Genomic DNA, 16,603 nt, shown 5'->3' with positions numbered 1-16,603 from the left:
ATGGATGGATGTGGATGGATGGTTAGATGGATAGATGGATGGATGGATGGATGGGTAGATAGATAGATAGATAGATGGATAGATGGAAACAAATACAGGAATATATAATTCAAAGTTACCAACAAAGTATTAAACTAAAAAGTGCATGTTAAGTTTTAGTCAATATTACATTTTCTGTTTAGTGAAATTCAATACTTTAAATACAAAATTGTGTTAGCTTTGTTTTGCTAACGTTGTCAATTGCGACAGATTTCCCTTTTAAGCAACAGAGAATTGACTCCCAATTAAATGGCCGACAAAGATGTCGAGCAACTATTTCTAATACATGCTAACATAATAATAATGATTATAAAAAGTTGGAATGTAAATGATAACATAGCTAGTTGTAAACATATTTCTTTCTAAATACTAGACAACGTTTATACTGTATGGAGTATTCTGCCAACAAGCACCGCAAAAAGTGCTACATTTAATCTACTTAATTTTGTTTTCTAGCGCTTTACGTGATTAGCTGACAATGCTAGCTAAACTAAGCTAAGAAAGTGTACGCTGGAGTAATGCTAACTCAGTTGCGATGCTAGCACACAACATCAACTAAATCATAACATATCAAGTCTTAACATTACAATAAATTAAACATGTTTTAATTTTGATTATCGACATTAACAAACACTTATTTAAACGATCCAATATCATTGCTAACCAATAACTAGCTAACAATTATTGACCAGTGATTTGTCTTAAATGTCAGGTTATGTAGGTTATTTATTTTTAAATCCGATCCAAAGACGATCGTAGGGACGTCTGAAGACATTCGTATGCGTTTACTTATAGATTTCCTTATTTCTAGAACACATCTGGTCCCTTCAGGTGTTTGAACGGCGGCCAGACGGACAGGTGTGCGACGAGAAGAGTCTATATTCGAATGCCTTTATGTAACGTCCTGCATATTCTACATCTCTGCGTGTCAGACACACTACTGATGAAATCCCTGAATTTATGGACTTGCTCTTGCCGTGTCACCGGTTGTGGAATGTCTGCGGAAAAGTCTTGATACAACGTTCCTGTGGACGTGTACGACCGAGACCCAACCTAACAAGAAACGAGGCTAAAACTGGAAATAATAATAAAAAAAAGTGATGTATCTCTGCACCACATACTTCCCGGGCCTTATCTCCGTCGCTGAGTGACTGTTGGTTGAAAAATGTAACATCTTGATTTTCCAAAGAATGATATTTTCTGGAAAACATCTGGAGGTGAAATACCTCCCCCCGTTTAACAAAAGAAACAGTGATTTACACCAATTAAAAATTCCAACAGGTCGGGCCTTTCGGGTCAAAACGCTTCCGCGCCTCCGTGCCCAGCAGACGTCTGAGGTCGGGATTAAGTCCTGAACCTTCTCCTCCGCCGGCCGCCTCCTCTCTCGCCTCGGAGGTGTATATATACATCCCGGGGTCACGCCTCGTCTCCAGCATCACCGACGACTCTGTCCGGCAGCCCTGAGACGACGAGATGAAGTCGGTGCTGAAGCTGGCGCTGATTCTGGTCTGGGTTCAAGGAGGAGAAGCTCGGTGGCTGCGGTCGCTCGTGGGTGAGTTTGAAACGTCATCAGATTTACTTTTATGTCTTAAAATGCGTTTGTAGTTTGGAGAGATATTCACGAGTGCTTCTTTTATCTGCTATCATCATTTTCAAAGCTTTATCAGTTCATTTCCTCCCTATTTTTACTGATGAATGACAAACTGTTATTCATTTTGAATTTCTCTTAAAACATGTTTTTCACTGTGAAACCGAATAATAATTTTGTTGCTCCACTATTACCATCATTACAACTATAATAACAAATAAATAAAAAATGGATTTATATTTATTTATTTATTACTCATTGAAGATATTAGAATTGTCCCAACACAAAGAAGATAAAATAAAAATAAAGTAAATATATTAAAACAAAAACAAAAATAATAATATGATAATAATGATAATAATAATAATGATAGTAATAATAATAATAATGATAATAATATAATAATATACTAATAATAATGATAATATCATAATAATAATAATAATAATAATAATAATAATAATAATAATAATAATAATAATAACAATAATAATAACTATAATAATAACAATAATAATAATAATAATAACAATAATAATAATAATAACAATAATAATAATACTGTTATGTATACACTTAATGTGGCACCAATAAATAATAATAATAATAATATAAAATAAAACCCCTTTTATATAAAAAATATATAAAGGTGTTTAAATACATTTAACAAAAAGTGTATTTTAAAAGGTAATTAAATAAAGTTGGTATTTTCTTGCTATATTTTTTCATCATTATTTCTTTAACTGGCTTCTCTGAATCAACTGCTCTAATCCGAGTCTCTCACCTATGAATACGAGTCCAGTCACCCCTTCTACAAAATGACCTTCAGCTCTCTCTTTTTAAGTTTTGTCTTTTGGCTCAGCTCTTTCTTAGAGATCCTTCATCAGTGAGAGTGACGGGAGAAAATCTCGTTGTATCTCTTCCAGATCTGAAATACGCAGCACTGTCTTCTCCTGACATCAAGAGCAACGACAAACACACAGAAGCTGCCAGATCTTCTTCTTCTTCCTCCTCCTCATCTTCTCGGACTCGTCGCTCAGCCCTGGACTCGTGCAGACTTCACTCGGTGCTGCTCCAGGTCCAGGACCTGGGTCTGGGTTACGAGTCGGACGAGACGGTTCTGTTCAAGTACTGCAGCGGGACATGTCCGCGTCTCCAGTCCAACCACGACCTGGCGCTCAACAACCTGCTGCTCGGCGGGGTTCTGCCTCATCCTCCCCCTGGCAGGCACAGCGCCCCCTGCTGTCGGCCCACTCACCACGAGGACATGGCCTTTCTGGACAACTTGCACCGGTGGCACAAGGTGGAGAAGTTGTCTGCTGCAGGCTGCAGCTGTGTGGGTTAGTCGGGAGCGACTCCATGTTATTAACACTTGTAAATAAGAACTTTTCCTGTAGAAACACTTTTATTGACTTAGCCTAGACTACATGATTTTATAAAACCGCGTCAATATTGTGAAAGATTAAGAGCTGGAGCAGTTTGAACAAACTGAAATAATGTTTTTGATGCCTTGATGTTATAAAAATATACCATTTATGGTGATTTTGGATATGCCCCATGGACTCCTCCTAGTGTCCTTGAAAACAGCAATTGTTTATCCCTGAACATAAATAATTGTTAATTTCTGATAATAGATTAAAACAACGTGCTTCCAAAATCTATGAAAAAATACATGTTTCGATGTTTTGCCCATGTAACCTTTGTTAAGATTTGTATTATTGTACATGTATTGTAAGTTATTTATTTATTTCAATTGACGCTTTGACAATTTATTTATTTTCAATAAAATAAACGTGTATGCAACCGAATTGTATTTTTTGGACAATGGTGAGTATCTTTCTTTCCTCTTATTTTATTAAGAACTTTCTCTTCTCGTCAAGGGAGTCATAAACTATGAATCGGAATATAAAATACATTTTCAATACATCCCATAAGATCCAGGACACCGACTCTAATTTAACGCGGTTAAGACTCCAGAATACTGTCCAATCCGATCGTCCCGGCCTCAAGGAAATAAGGTTTGTAACTGACTTTCAGGAAATCATTTGGCTCAGTCCTTCAGATTAGATCTACTGCCCCCTAGCGGTAAATTAAAAAATGCTAACATCTGTAAATCCAGAGGTTTAGGAAAAGATTATTTTATTAACAAGGTGGCAAACATGAACAATGATGTAAAAAAAAACAAGGAGATAAATTTCTCCTCTCGCTATGTGATCATGGATTCTTCCTCCTCGTCCTCCTCCTCTATCTCGGCCACCCAGACCAGGACCCGACCCTCCATGGCTGTGAGGAGGCAGGCGTCTGTGGGGTGGAAGGCCAGTGACTGGACCACTGCCTTGCCCACTGGCAGTTTCAGCGTCAAGCATCCCTGTGAGTCACAAAATGACATGAATCACTATCTTTTCAACTGTTGATGGAGCCACATTGACGTCAAACACACCCAGTTACCACGGCGATAAAAAAAAAGGCAGCTCAAGACTTAAAAAGCGTAAAACGGTTCACTCTTATCAGGACTAGACTGGGCGGACTGACCTCCACCAGATCCCAGCAGTAGACGTGTCCGTCCTCGGAGCAGCTGAGGACGTGAGTGTCTTTGCTGGAGAGGCAACAGTCCAGCTTGTAGCCCTTCATCTTGTGTCCCGTATATCTGAGGCAAAAACGAGAAGAACAAACTTGTAAACCAGTGATTTATATATTATTTATTTCAACTATTTTTCTGTGGATTTAAAGCTGACATTAAATCGGTCCGAAATCTCTGGTTCAAGGTGACACGGTGGCCCGAAAACAAACGTGTTTAAAGTATCCCTTGTTGCCTCTGGGTCTAGGTGAACGGCCTCCCAGGCTTACCAGAAACACAAATTGATTGCCGGGTCACATTGACCCACTGAAAATAGAAGGGTTAAATAAATGGTGGATCACCTTTATATCACTTTAATAACCAGACAAGTTAAAAGTTTAAAAAAAAAATCAATTATTGTAAAGAGTAGGATGTAATCTGGATTTAACATTAAAGTAAGTAAGTAAGTAAGTAAAGGTGATTTGTAAAGAGCTAATTCTAACTCGCTCTAGAAGAAGAACTCACATTTCTCTGATCCTTAAAACTCTTCACTGGCTGCCAGTTTCTTTCAGGATCAATTTTTAAATTCTGGTTCTTACTTTCAGATCCATTCAAGGTCAGTGATCTGATCCTACCATAAACTGTTCTTCTAACTCAAACAAACATTTATCAATCACCGAATTAAATCAAAAATAAAGCAAGAAGAGTGCCATTAACGAGCCGTATGACTTACTCTCCCAACATTTCGCCGCTGCTTTTGTCCAGAAGTCGTACAGTGGAGTCCAGGCTGGAGCTCAGCGTGCACTGACCGTCCTGGCTGAAGCAAACGCAAGTGATGGGACCTTGAGAAGGAGGCAGAGGGTCAATGATGCTGAAGAATATTACAGAAAGTATTTGAATGTCCAATGCAACTGACTGTTGATGAAGTCCACCTGAAGTTGTCCCATACGCAGGTCGTATCGTCTCACTCTGCCGTCCACCGACCTGATCAGAAAACTGACATTAATCAGACAATATCCACCGTTAATCTGCGAATGTTTACAAAAAAATGATTTCCGACCCCGTGAGCAGCTCGTGCTTCATCACTTTCACGCTGCTGATGCTGTCACGGGCCTCGTCCAGAACCTGGATGGGCTCATTCTTGCGTGACCGGGTGTCCCAGCAGCGCACCGTCCCGTCGATGGATCCTGCAAGGAACACAAATGTTCAAATACCTCTTGTGTTATTTTGGTGAGAAAACCACTTTCAAAGTCCAGTACCTGATAAGATCACAGAGGCCTCCTCGTTGAACTGGACACAGTTCACTTTCTAGAAGAAGACAACAAGTTAGTTACACCTAATATGTGGGGAGGAACATCCTGAACTCACCCCCGCGTGACCTCGGAACTTCCTGTTGACCTGGCCTGAGGCAACGTCCCACAGGATCACCGTCTTGTCGGAGCTGCAGGAGCAGAGCTGGCTGTTGTCGTACGAACTGTGAGGGTGGAAATGAAAGATAAGTGGAATCAAACAAGCCGTTGGTGGCTAGCATGTTTAAATGTTAGCTCCACTGTATTGATAATAACTTCACCTGTCGGCGTCTAACACCTCATAGCCGTGACCGCTGTAGGTCTTTAAAGGAGTTCCTTTCTTGGCACTCCACAGCTTCAGAGACTTGTCACTTCCACAGGATATCAAGTACTGACCGTCAGCTGACCAAACCAGAGGAAACACACACACAAAAAAAGGATTTTTAGCATCAGAGGGTTACAAATCATGAGCAATGATTACCGTTGAAGCGGACGGCTCGGACTGCGCCTTGTTTGCATTCGATGGTCCTGAGAACCAGTTGAGGAAGCTGAGGAGCCTGGACTTTTTGTTGAGGAAATGCCATCACATGTCCTGGTGAAACAAACATAACATCAATTAATACGTCAAACCCAAAAGCCCTTAACGTCTTAAACATGCTTTACAAGATGTTTATTTGACTGAAGATACTAATTTGAAGTTTTTTTTTTTCCTATATTCTGCACAACGTCCAACCAGTTGGACACCCTGGAAAGCTTAACAGAAAATTATAACCATAGCAAATGTGAACTCGGTAAAATGGTTTTACTATGAATCTCGACTTTTTCAGAAACTTTCGATAGGAAGTTCATACATTCTCCAGAAAAGCAGCTTCAGTTATAAATTTTTAGTCTGATGACTAAGATCCAGATCAACTCTTTATGATTTAAAAACTCTAAAACACATGTTAATAGCGTTTCCTTTCTTTCAGAGAAACATCAGAATTCCTATTCAAAAAAATGCTGAACAGTTGCTTACTTGGATCTTTTAAGGCTGGACTCAATCGCGTTGCTTTAAAAGTAATAAACCGGTATTTTTGTATCGTTTATTTTGCTGAGAATGTTTATTCGCGTTGAAATCTTCCGGTTTCCGGTTTACTTCCGCCACCTTGTGTATGGGAGTGTATTACCCTTCGGTTTAAAAAAGTAGAATTTCCGAATTCAATCCGAATGATTGGAAACAGATTTTGAGAGATGATATTTCACATGGGGAATAAATACAGTTGAGATTAAATCAATGAAAACGACGACTTCCGGAACCGTCTTCATTAAAAAAAAATATACAAGTGGTATATTTGCCATTAATGGATATTTAACCATTGATCAAATTAAATTAAATATTTGGAAATAAATATTAATGGTTAACTTTAGTAATAGTAACAATTAAAAACAATTGTATTTGTCGTGATCGTTATTTTATTTTGAATTATACCGGATACTAGCTAAAACGTTTCCGGTCCACGCTTAAAGGGTCAGTCAGCTGTGTCTCATCTAAAAGGGTTTGACGTTTGTAGTCCAAGTTTACCAAATTAATTACCATTATTATGTCCACAAACAACATGTCGGATCCAAGGAGACAAAACAAAGTTTTAAGGTGAGGTTTTGTCTTTTACATTCTCCATATAGTAACGAATAAACAGCTCCAAGCATGCTAATGCTAGCATGCTACTCACCAACATTGTGTCGTGTCGTTAAAATGCTGAATGGGAAATGTTTATTTATGTCAACAGTGTAAGTCTAACAGCTTTTAAAAGATCATTCTTCATGAGAAATGTGGCCGTTGTGAGAAACCGGTGACGTGTTATTTAAGTTGGACTCATTTCTAAAGCAGATTAGGCTTAAGATAGTAGCTTGTTGTATTCTTTAAATACTACTTCTAATAAAGAGAAACTTGTTAACCAAAAAATATCCTTCAATTCATTCGCAAGCTTACAAAAGTGCAAATACTTTAGTAAGTTTTTGTTTTCCTGCGTATCTTTGACCCTCGTATATCGAAATTAAGAAATCCACAGTACATTTCCTTCCTACATCATGTTTTACAGACAGTCAGACACATTATCTTATTGTTATTATTATTAACAGATGTTTTGTCAGTGTCCCTGGAACAGGAAGAAGTTAATCAATTATCTCTGGTCGTGACTTTTTATTACCTCTGCCAAGGAGTCTCCCTCGGTTAGGAATGAATTTGAAAGGTTTTTGGAAATGTTGACGCAGTCGATCTTCCTGTCCTGTGTCATTTATTTTCTGGTTCAATGTTTCTCACTTAAGGTTGAGGGGGTCATGTTGTTTATTCACTCCATCGATCTTTTGTTTGTTGTAGGTACAAACCCCCTACGACGGAGTCGAACCCAACCCTTGAAGACCCGACCCCCGACTACATGAACCTGCTGGGCATGATCTTTAGCATGTGTGGCTTGATGCTGAAGGTAACCAACACACACTCACGCACCGTTATCCTCTGCTTAAGGGGAGAACATTGAAAATGTCACTCGCTTTCTGCTAGGCCTCAAGGGTTGGGATCATTTCTGAGGTTACTGTCAGAAGTATACGTCAATATTATCGTCTCAAACTGAGCTCAATCTCCTTCGTCCAAACAGACACCTTCCAAGTTATCTACATACTTTCCATACTGCTCGTCTAGTGAAGTGTCTACTGTCTGTGTAGCGTCCTTTATTTTCTGGTGAAAACTGGCTTAAAATAAAGACTTTTTAAATGGTTTCACAAACCATTTTTTTCTTCTGGTTGGGGATTCAAACAAGAGGGATGTTACAGATGAGCAGTATGGATGTATTTGGATGCTTTAAAGCGTGTTTTTTTTTTTTTCGTCGAGTATAAAGAAAATCAATCATACAGACATTTGCCTGTAACTCCCTGGACTGCACTGAAAATAACCCCAACCATAGTCAACATCAGTGTGAGTAGAAAATGAATCAGATAAGAAAATAAATTATAAAAAAAATGGGGCCTCATGTACTTATTTGGATTTCCTACTAAAAGCATGCGTACACTGTATGAATATGTACGGGACTAGAATCCAAGAACTTTTCCTTTCTAGATCCAATTTAACGTAGAATTAAGATCAGACGCGTTCATCCCTTTCCACTCCTCGATTTAAATATGTCAATCACAGTAAAAAAAAAAAGCAGATGAAAAGACGAATTTCAACAAGATTGACAGTTTCTATTTGTTCATTTTATACATTACCAACATAAATAGGCGCTGCAGAATGGCAGCCGTTGTGTTTTTTTTATATTTTTTATTTTGCATTATCTTGTTTCATTATTTTATTCTGTACCTGCACCACAACAAAATCCAATTTCCTTCTCAAACGCTTGCGATAATGGTTTCTGATTCCGATGGATCACACACTGACGTCGCTCCGGTGAAAAGTTTACACTTTACTTTCAAGGGTTTAACGAGAATAAAACTAAAAATTGGTAACAGTATTGCAGTTTTATTCGTTATATTATTAAAAACAAGCTTATAATTCCTTTGCATTCTTTCCTAAATGTGAGGAATGGCTGATAAAAACATGGTTATAATCAATAAATATCATCACAATTGTGACTGAGAAATATATTTACAAGTTATGTAAATAAACATCAAAATCAATGAATGTCGATCGATCGATGAATGTCAACAGGTCGACCTTCAAACCTGTCGTGTTGTTTTAATTCTTGAGAGGACTAGACATGTTAAACTAGTCTTCACAACAAATACCTTGGACTTGTGTATCCTGGTGATACCATACGTTTCACAAAACATGTGTGAAGATACGATATATTGTTATATTCTGTTTCTTTTAAAGAAACAATGCTTTTTCTGGCTTTAAAACAAAGAATTGAGCAAATACTTTCTCTATTCAAATGTGAAAGTGCTTGTAGGAACGTTCTTCTCAATATATTGACTGGAGCAACATCCAGTATCTGTCAGTGTTTAATCTTTTAACTTTAAACTTTGTTTTAAATCCAAAATGAGTCCAAAGATCAGCTTCAAAAGCTGCTGCTCTTGTGTATCCTTTCTTTTTCACTCATTGCTGCCATTTCACCGGTTTTGTTGCTACTTAATGACGGAGGAAATTGCCAATGTTGCCAACTAGTGGCCGGAGGGTTAATTGCAGCACACAAATAATAATAAAAAAAAGTTGTGAATATTTTAGCGTTAATTGTAAAATAAAACATTGAATCATTGTCTTTTATACACACGCTACTGAAATATAAACCATAAAATAACTGTGAGTTAAAATAAAAGGTTATTTCTAAGGTAAAAAAAAACATGAAAGAAGTTACAGTTGGACTTCTCTCTACTGCTCTTTAAATCCAACTTTATTGCAATGTCGACCGAGAACAAGAGAATGGAAACTGAAGGTCACGTCAGAAGCAGCCGACGGTTCGTTGTGGTCGTCAGGCAGCAGCCAATCATCTCACACCTTAAACACACACACACACACCGTCATGAATGTGTCAGTAGTGTCAGTAGATCCGTGGGTTCTGACGCGACACAAGAAGAAGAACTGGTCGTCCTAACTGAGGTCTGTGGTTCCAGCTGAAGTGGTGCGCCTGGATCGCCGTGTACTGCTCCTTCATCAGCTTCGCCAACTCCAGGAGCTCCGAAGACACCAAGCAGATGATGAGCAGCTTCATGTGAGTAGACGCTCGTCGTGTAGATGCCACCAGGTCATCTTCTGACAAGTGTCATCGTCGAGAGGTTTCTGTTGCCGGCGCGACCTCCGCGAGCGCTACGTTCCCATCAGTGTTGAAACGTACGAGCTGGTGGCGTCCGGCCAGCAGGTCTGGGATCAGGGGAGAAGCCCTTCGGTCCATCCACTAGATTGGTTTAGCCGCGAGGACCAGCTCCGCGAAGTCCACGCCGTGGTAGAAGTGTTTGGCTCAGCAGAACGCAGGAGGCCGGCGAACCTGATGCACCCGAGCGTTGGTCCAGAGCCAGCTGGAGAACATTAGTCCAACGGCTGCGACGTGACGTCTGTCTCAGAGAGACTCAGACGGTGACTCGCGGTGACTGCAGGACACCATGGTCTGGATGATGCTGTACTGAAGACAAACATCTGTAGTTTCTTCACTTTCACTGCAGGAAACATTTAATCAACTACTTATGCATCCATCCATCCATCATGTACTTATGCATCCATCCATCATGTACTTATGCATCCATCCATCCATCCATCATGTACTTATGCATCCATACATTATTCTATCGTATACTTATGCATCCATACATTATTCTATCGTATACTTATGCATCCATCCATCCATCATGTACTTATGCATCCATACATTATTCTATCGTATACTTATGCATCCATCCATCATATACTTATACATCAATCCAGCATTTTATCATCTACTTATGCATCCATCCTTTTATCATCTAATTATGCATCCATCCATCATTTTATCATATATTTATGCATCCATCCATCCATCATTTAATCATATATTTATGCATCCATCGATCCATCATTTAATCATATATTTATGCATCCATCCATCATATACTTATACATCAATCCAGCATTTTATCATCTACTTATGCACCCATCCTTTTATCATCTAATTATGCATCCATCCATCATTTTATCATATATTTATGCATCCATCCATCCATCATTTAATCATATATTTATGCATCCATCCTTTAATCATCTACTTATGCATCCATCCATCATTTTATCATATATTTATGCATCCATCCATCATTTTATCATCTACTTATGCACCCATCCTTTTATCATCTAATTATGCATCCATCCATCATTTTATCATATATTTATGCATCCATCCATCCATCATTTAATCATATATTTATGCATCCATCCTTTTATCATCTACTTATGCATCCATCCATCATTTTATCATATATTTATGCATCCATCCATCCTTTTATCATCTACTTATGCATCCATCCATCATTTTATCATATATTTATGCATCCATCCATCCATCATTTAATCATATATTTATGCATCCATCCTTTTATCATCTACTTATGCATCCATCCATCATTTTATCATATATTAATGCATCCATCCATCCTTTTATCATCTACTTATGCATCCATCATTTAATCATATACTTATGCATCCATCCATAATTTTATCATCTACTTATGCATCCATCCATCATTTTATCATATACTTATGCATCCATCCATAATTTTATCATATACTTATGCATCCATCCATCATCGATTATACATCCATCCATCCATCCTTTTATCATCTACTTATGCATCCATCATTTAATCATCTACTTATGCATCCATCCATCATCGATTATACATCCATCCATCCATCCATCTTTTTATCATCTACTTATGCATCCATCATTTAATCATCTACTTATGCATCCATCCATCATCGATTATACATCCATCCATCCATCTTTTTATCATCTACTTATGCATCCATCATTTAATCATCTACTTATGCATCCATCCATCATCGATTATACATCCATCCATCCATCCTTTTATCATCTACTTATGCATCCATCATTTGATCATATATTTATACATCCATCCATCATCGATTATACATCCAACCATCCTTTTATCATCTACTTATGCATCCATCATTTGATCATATATTTATGCATCCATCCATCCATTTATCATCTACTTATGCATCCATCCTTTAATCATCTACTTATGCATCCATCCATCTATTCTTCCTTGTTTCATCCATTAATCCGTCTTTCTAATAATAAATCCATCCATTTTTCTTTTATCAATCCATATATCTTTCCATTTATACTTCCTTTCATCTATCCATCCATCTGTCCTTCCTTTTGTCTGGTACTTCATTCCTCTATATATCCTTCCATCGATCCCTCTTTTATCCATGTATGGATCCAGGTTATTGACTTCTATATGTTGTTCACAGGTTGTCCATCTCGGCCGTGGTGATGTCGTACCTTCAGAACCCACAGCCCATGTCTCCTCCCTACTGACGGATGGATGAAGAGGCTCCTGCAGGCTAAGAAGGAAGGAAAATGAACCGACAACTCTAGCTCTGTGTTTGTTTTTGTCGCAGTGTTTCCATTTTTAATATTTGTAGATCATACAGTTGCAGGGTTTTAAGAACATTAAAGCCTTTTTTTAACCGATCACTTGATTTGTTTCATTTGAACTGTGCGTAATAAAAGATCCACGTGTTTTTCATTAACATTATGACCACCTGGTGCAGACCTTTTATTAGCCTCCAGAAATGCAGCTCTCGTATCACTACCACACATTTAGGCAAATTGATTTTGTCTAAACGGCTCCCTGTTGGGCCGAGTCCCGTTCCACTCTTTTGTCATGAGCTTTTCTTTTCGACTTCTGCCTCATTCACGGTCGAAGCCTTTCTGTCGACGACCATCTGCACGGAGGAGCTTCTTATCGCCGCCGCTCATCCGTGGACGCAGGAATCTGGACGCTGGTTGAAAGGTGATCGACGTCAGGCAGTTTTTAATCACATTTTACCGCCAAGTCCTCTTTTGTAATTAAAAAAAAGGTGAATAATAGGATCAAACTCGGCTTTTAACACTTGATGGCGACAAAGAGAAAACGATATTGCAAATGATTCTCAAGATTAAAGCGTGAATTATTTTGTACTATTTAGGTTTGTGAAAAAAGCAACATATATCATGACTAAAGAAAAAAAAAATCTTTACCTTAAATTTAACATTAGATTTGTTTGATAAACAATTTATTCCCTGCTTTTCTTTGTTGACAGGCGTGATCATGAATGATGCTCGGATCAAACACTGCTGACTCAGCTGACTCCCCCCCCCCCCCATTCCTTCCAGGCGTGTGTCCACGTGTGTGTGTGTGTGTGTGTGTGTGTGTGTGTGTGTTTAATGTTCAGCAACCTCCAAACATGTATCATACACAAGGTTGTGTGTGTACTGAATCATGGGGCTCGTCCTTAAATGAGGTTAAACTGTATTGAGCTGTTGTGTTATTCGACTCCTCTGTTTTCCTCCCCCGTTCCGTGTGTGTGTGTGTGTGTGTGCTCGTGTTGTGTTGTGTTACTACAACCTTTAATTCCCTGGAGTCATGTGTAACTGTGGGACGCCGACAACAGCACTTTGGAAAGATGCTGAGTTTTCATCACACTGACACGAGTGGAGAAGGAGGAAGATGCTCAGTGACGCATGACTGGACTCTGCTTTAAACACTCCTGCTCAAGTGTGTGTGTGTGTGTGTGTGTGTGTGTGTGAGAGTCTCACTCTTTTTCAGCTACCATGAGACGTTCACAAGCCAGAGTGAAGAGCTCAAGGCAATACATCAATCATTCTTATCACAAATGAAATTTATGAATTTATGTATTTTCTGACATTTTACATATATATTTTTTTATTTTTATCAGGTTAAAAATATATATACATTTATTTTTTTGGGGTGTGATGTTCATTATTTACAAGCCGGGTCTCAAGTACGTTTGGATCCATAGATGTATTTTATTGAAATAAATATAATGATATTTTTTGCCAGTAAAAAATATATGAACTTTCTATATTTAAGTACATATTCCAAGGTGTCGATGAGTTCAAGGACCACAGTGGGAGTGGAGAGAGAGAGAGAGAGAGAGGGGGAGAGAGAGAGGGAGAGAGAAAGAGGGATGGAAGAGAGAGAGAGAGAGAGAGAGAGAGGGAGAGAGAAAGAGGGATGGAAGAGAGAGAGAGGGAGAGAGAGGGAGAGAGAAATAGGGATGGAAGAGAGAGAGAGGGAGAGAGAAAGAGGGATGGAAGAGAGAGAGAGAGAGAGAGAGAGCAGGGGTGAGTCGGCATCAGTCCATAGTCTCTTCGGATCAAAGTGTTTCTCTCTCTCCGTCTCCTCCGCTGGTGCCTCGACCTCCCTCTGACGCGCCCGCCGGACGCTCCCTCTCGCCGGCATGTCGTCCAGGTGAACATGGAGCTTCTCTCTGCCCCGCGGCTGGTTCTGCTTCGACCCTCCAGCGGTGGTACCGGCCTCTCGTCCGCCCCCCGGCAACAGCCCAGCGGGTCGGAGACCCCGGCGAGTCCTCGACCCCAACCGGAGACCCCCCTGTGTTTGGACGGAAGTTCACCTGACGGACAGGTGAGAGTAACATCCTCTTTTTTTTATTTTAATGCAGTGTTTTTACTCTCGTCAAGTTGATTCAAAAATGTTCTCAAAATGAGTTAAAATCAGTTTTTTTTGTGTGTATTTAAACACCATTTCATTATCAATTATACACATTTAGTCATTTATAGAAGTAGTCGTTTTAACTCTCGATATTTTTAAACTTTCATTGCCAGTGTTGTAAACACAACATTGTTTTTTTGTGGTTTGAGTAAAGAATAAAAGAATAAGCATAACCAATATTAAAAAAAAACTGTTAATAGTTGATATATTTGCAGTATTGTCTTAAAATGTCAGCATCAGATTAATGTATATTTTTGCTGATTGTTTTTTTTTTTACAAACTCGTTGAAGTATCTAATGATAACAAAGTTATTTAACACAGTTTAAGGTAAGACTATATTGGAGAAAAGATGAGAGTGACTCGCAGTGAGAAAGTGGCGAGGAATCCTTGAAATATTGTTTCTCTCAGGAGAAAAAAAAAACAATAACAATATACAGTATAATATATTTAACATGTATTTGAAAAGTACTATAAGTGCACTTAAAAGGTGTTGTCTTGACTCTTTAAGCATCTATTTTATTGAATATTGTTTTGATTGTTTAAGCGCTTTGTGACCCTGGTCTAGAAAAGCGCTCTACAAATATTACTTACTTACTTACTACAGGGGTGCTCACACTTTTTCAACAGAGGAGCAACTTATACAACTTATACTTATGTTCTATACTACACAAATGCAAAACATATATTTATCCAGGAACACAGAGATTGATTTACACATGGATTATATATTGTTGACAAAGAAAAGCGGCTCATTGGTTGATTTTCTAACTAGTAGATTCGTAGTCCGTGCAGATGAACCATAGGCTGAGTCACTGAAGAGAATTCAGATATGACGGAGTGATGAGTCGTCATGATGTTTTCTTGTACCTTCTGTTTTCCGAGAGCAGCAAAAGTTGTGTTAGTTTTTGTGTTTGTGCTCGGCGGGTGATACGAGATAACACCTTCTCCTCTGCTGCTCCTCGCTCCCCTGACCTGTGTAGAGCTCAGATGATTAATTGTTGTTAGCATCCCCTGCTGTGTTCTAGGTTATACATGCTCAGGAGAATCCCAGGAGGAACCAGGAATGGAACCCCCTATGATGTTTTAAGGTCAACGAGGACCTTTCCGCTCGTCGTGTTTTTTTCGGGGAAAAACTGCGAATGCATCACAGTCGAAAAACCTCGAGATGGATTGAGTTTCCCGGAAACTCGACGTGTGTCGGCGTCCCGCGCTAGATATGTAATATGCTGATCATCTTAGCGTGGCCGCGGTGTTTCCGGAGTCGACAGAAAAGCTCGTGCAGCAATACATACAAGGAAATCAATCAATAACCTCCGTGATCCAAGTGTTCGTTCGTGGAATAAAGTTAAACAAAACATATGGAATCGTCAGGGTCGAGTATCGGCAAAAATATGACGATATATTGCGATACAGTAGGAACAAGGATATTTTTTTTAGTATTGTCGAGTACTTGACTTTCAGAAGTAACGGACCGACGTGAAACCACATAAGTTGTGGACTGCTGCCACCTAGTGACCGGAGGTGTTATTTCAACACGATAATGAACAAACGGAATAAATATTTTCATGTTCATTGTAAATTTACAGAACTATAATTAAAAGAAAAACGTTTTAGAAGCCCAAATCATAAATACATTTTTAAATTTGAATGATACATATGACAGTGCTGTTTAATATTGATACTGTATCATTAAAAGAAATATATTTTCTTACACCCCTTCAAAGCGACCGTTCCTGGACTGCTGGTGTAAATTTTCGTTTAGTGCTTCACCGTCAGTGACGTTAGCGTTGCTGCATTCCAGAGTTAGCTAACATGCTATCAAGCTCATGTAGCAACTGTAAAAGAATGTTGAATTAACAACAATAAAAAAAAACGCATGTTATTTTAGAATTTTATTTTTGCCAGCTGTACAAGAGAAAACCGACA

General features: G+C 38.7%; 2 protein-coding genes across 2 annotated transcripts; one reads left to right on the top strand and one right to left on the bottom strand.

Annotated features, from left to right (window-relative positions):
• Nucleotides 1-3,749: 3,749 nt before the first annotated feature.
• On the bottom strand, nucleotides 3,750-6,593 carry wdr83 (WD repeat domain containing 83). The gene is made up of 10 exons (XM_087785317.1): nucleotides 6,489-6,593; nucleotides 5,955-6,065; nucleotides 5,755-5,875; nucleotides 5,553-5,658; nucleotides 5,444-5,492; nucleotides 5,245-5,371; nucleotides 5,101-5,168; nucleotides 4,918-5,026; nucleotides 4,160-4,274; nucleotides 3,750-3,995 (listed from the first exon to the last, which is right to left on the bottom strand). The coding sequence occupies exons 2-10, from the start codon at nucleotides 6,055-6,057 to the stop codon at nucleotides 3,834-3,836; spliced, it is 960 nt and encodes a 319-aa protein (XP_087641443.1). The 5' UTR covers nucleotides 6,058-6,065; nucleotides 6,489-6,593; the 3' UTR covers nucleotides 3,750-3,833.
• Nucleotides 6,594-6,964: 371 nt separating this feature from the next.
• wdr83os (WD repeat domain 83 opposite strand) lies at nucleotides 6,965-12,633 on the top strand. The gene is made up of 4 exons (XM_087785306.1): nucleotides 6,965-7,103; nucleotides 7,830-7,935; nucleotides 10,055-10,152; nucleotides 12,411-12,633. Exons 1-4 carry the CDS (start codon nucleotides 7,054-7,056, stop codon nucleotides 12,475-12,477), a joined length of 321 nt encoding a protein of 106 aa, XP_087641432.1. The 5' UTR covers nucleotides 6,965-7,053; the 3' UTR covers nucleotides 12,478-12,633.
• The last annotated feature ends 3,970 nt before the right edge of the window (nucleotides 12,634-16,603 follow it).

Source organism: Callionymus lyra, chromosome 1 (assembly GCF_982586985.1).
Source record: "Callionymus lyra chromosome 1, fCalLyr1.hap1.1, whole genome shotgun sequence".
Classification (NCBI taxonomy): Eukaryota; Metazoa; Chordata; class Actinopteri; order Syngnathiformes; family Callionymidae; genus Callionymus; species Callionymus lyra.
Note: the sequence above shows the minus strand (reverse complement) of the source record. Positions and strands in the feature narration are given on the sequence as shown.

Bases quoted from the DNA above. Each gene is read 5' to 3' on its own strand.
- wdr83 (XM_087785317.1), bottom strand. From the start codon at position 6,057: ATGGCATTTCCTCAACAAAAAGTCCAGGCTCCTCAGCTTCCTCAACTG. The intron at 5,659-5,754 runs GTGAAGTTATTA...CCACCCTCACAG, and splicing joins GAGGTGTTAGACGCCGACAG to TTCGTACGACAACAGCCAGC. The intron at 3,996-4,159 runs GTCAGTCCGCCC...TGTGACTCACAG, and splicing joins ACTGCTGGGATCTGGTGGAG to GGATGCTTGACGCTGAAACT.
- wdr83os (XM_087785306.1), top strand. From the start codon at position 7,054: ATGTCCACAAACAACATGTCGGATCCAAGGAGACAAAACAAAGTTTTA. The intron at 7,936-10,054 runs GTAACCAACACA...CTGTGGTTCCAG, and splicing joins TGTGTGGCTTGATGCTGAAG to CTGAAGTGGTGCGCCTGGAT. The intron at 10,153-12,410 runs GTGAGTAGACGC...TGTTGTTCACAG, and splicing joins CAGATGATGAGCAGCTTCAT to GTTGTCCATCTCGGCCGTGG.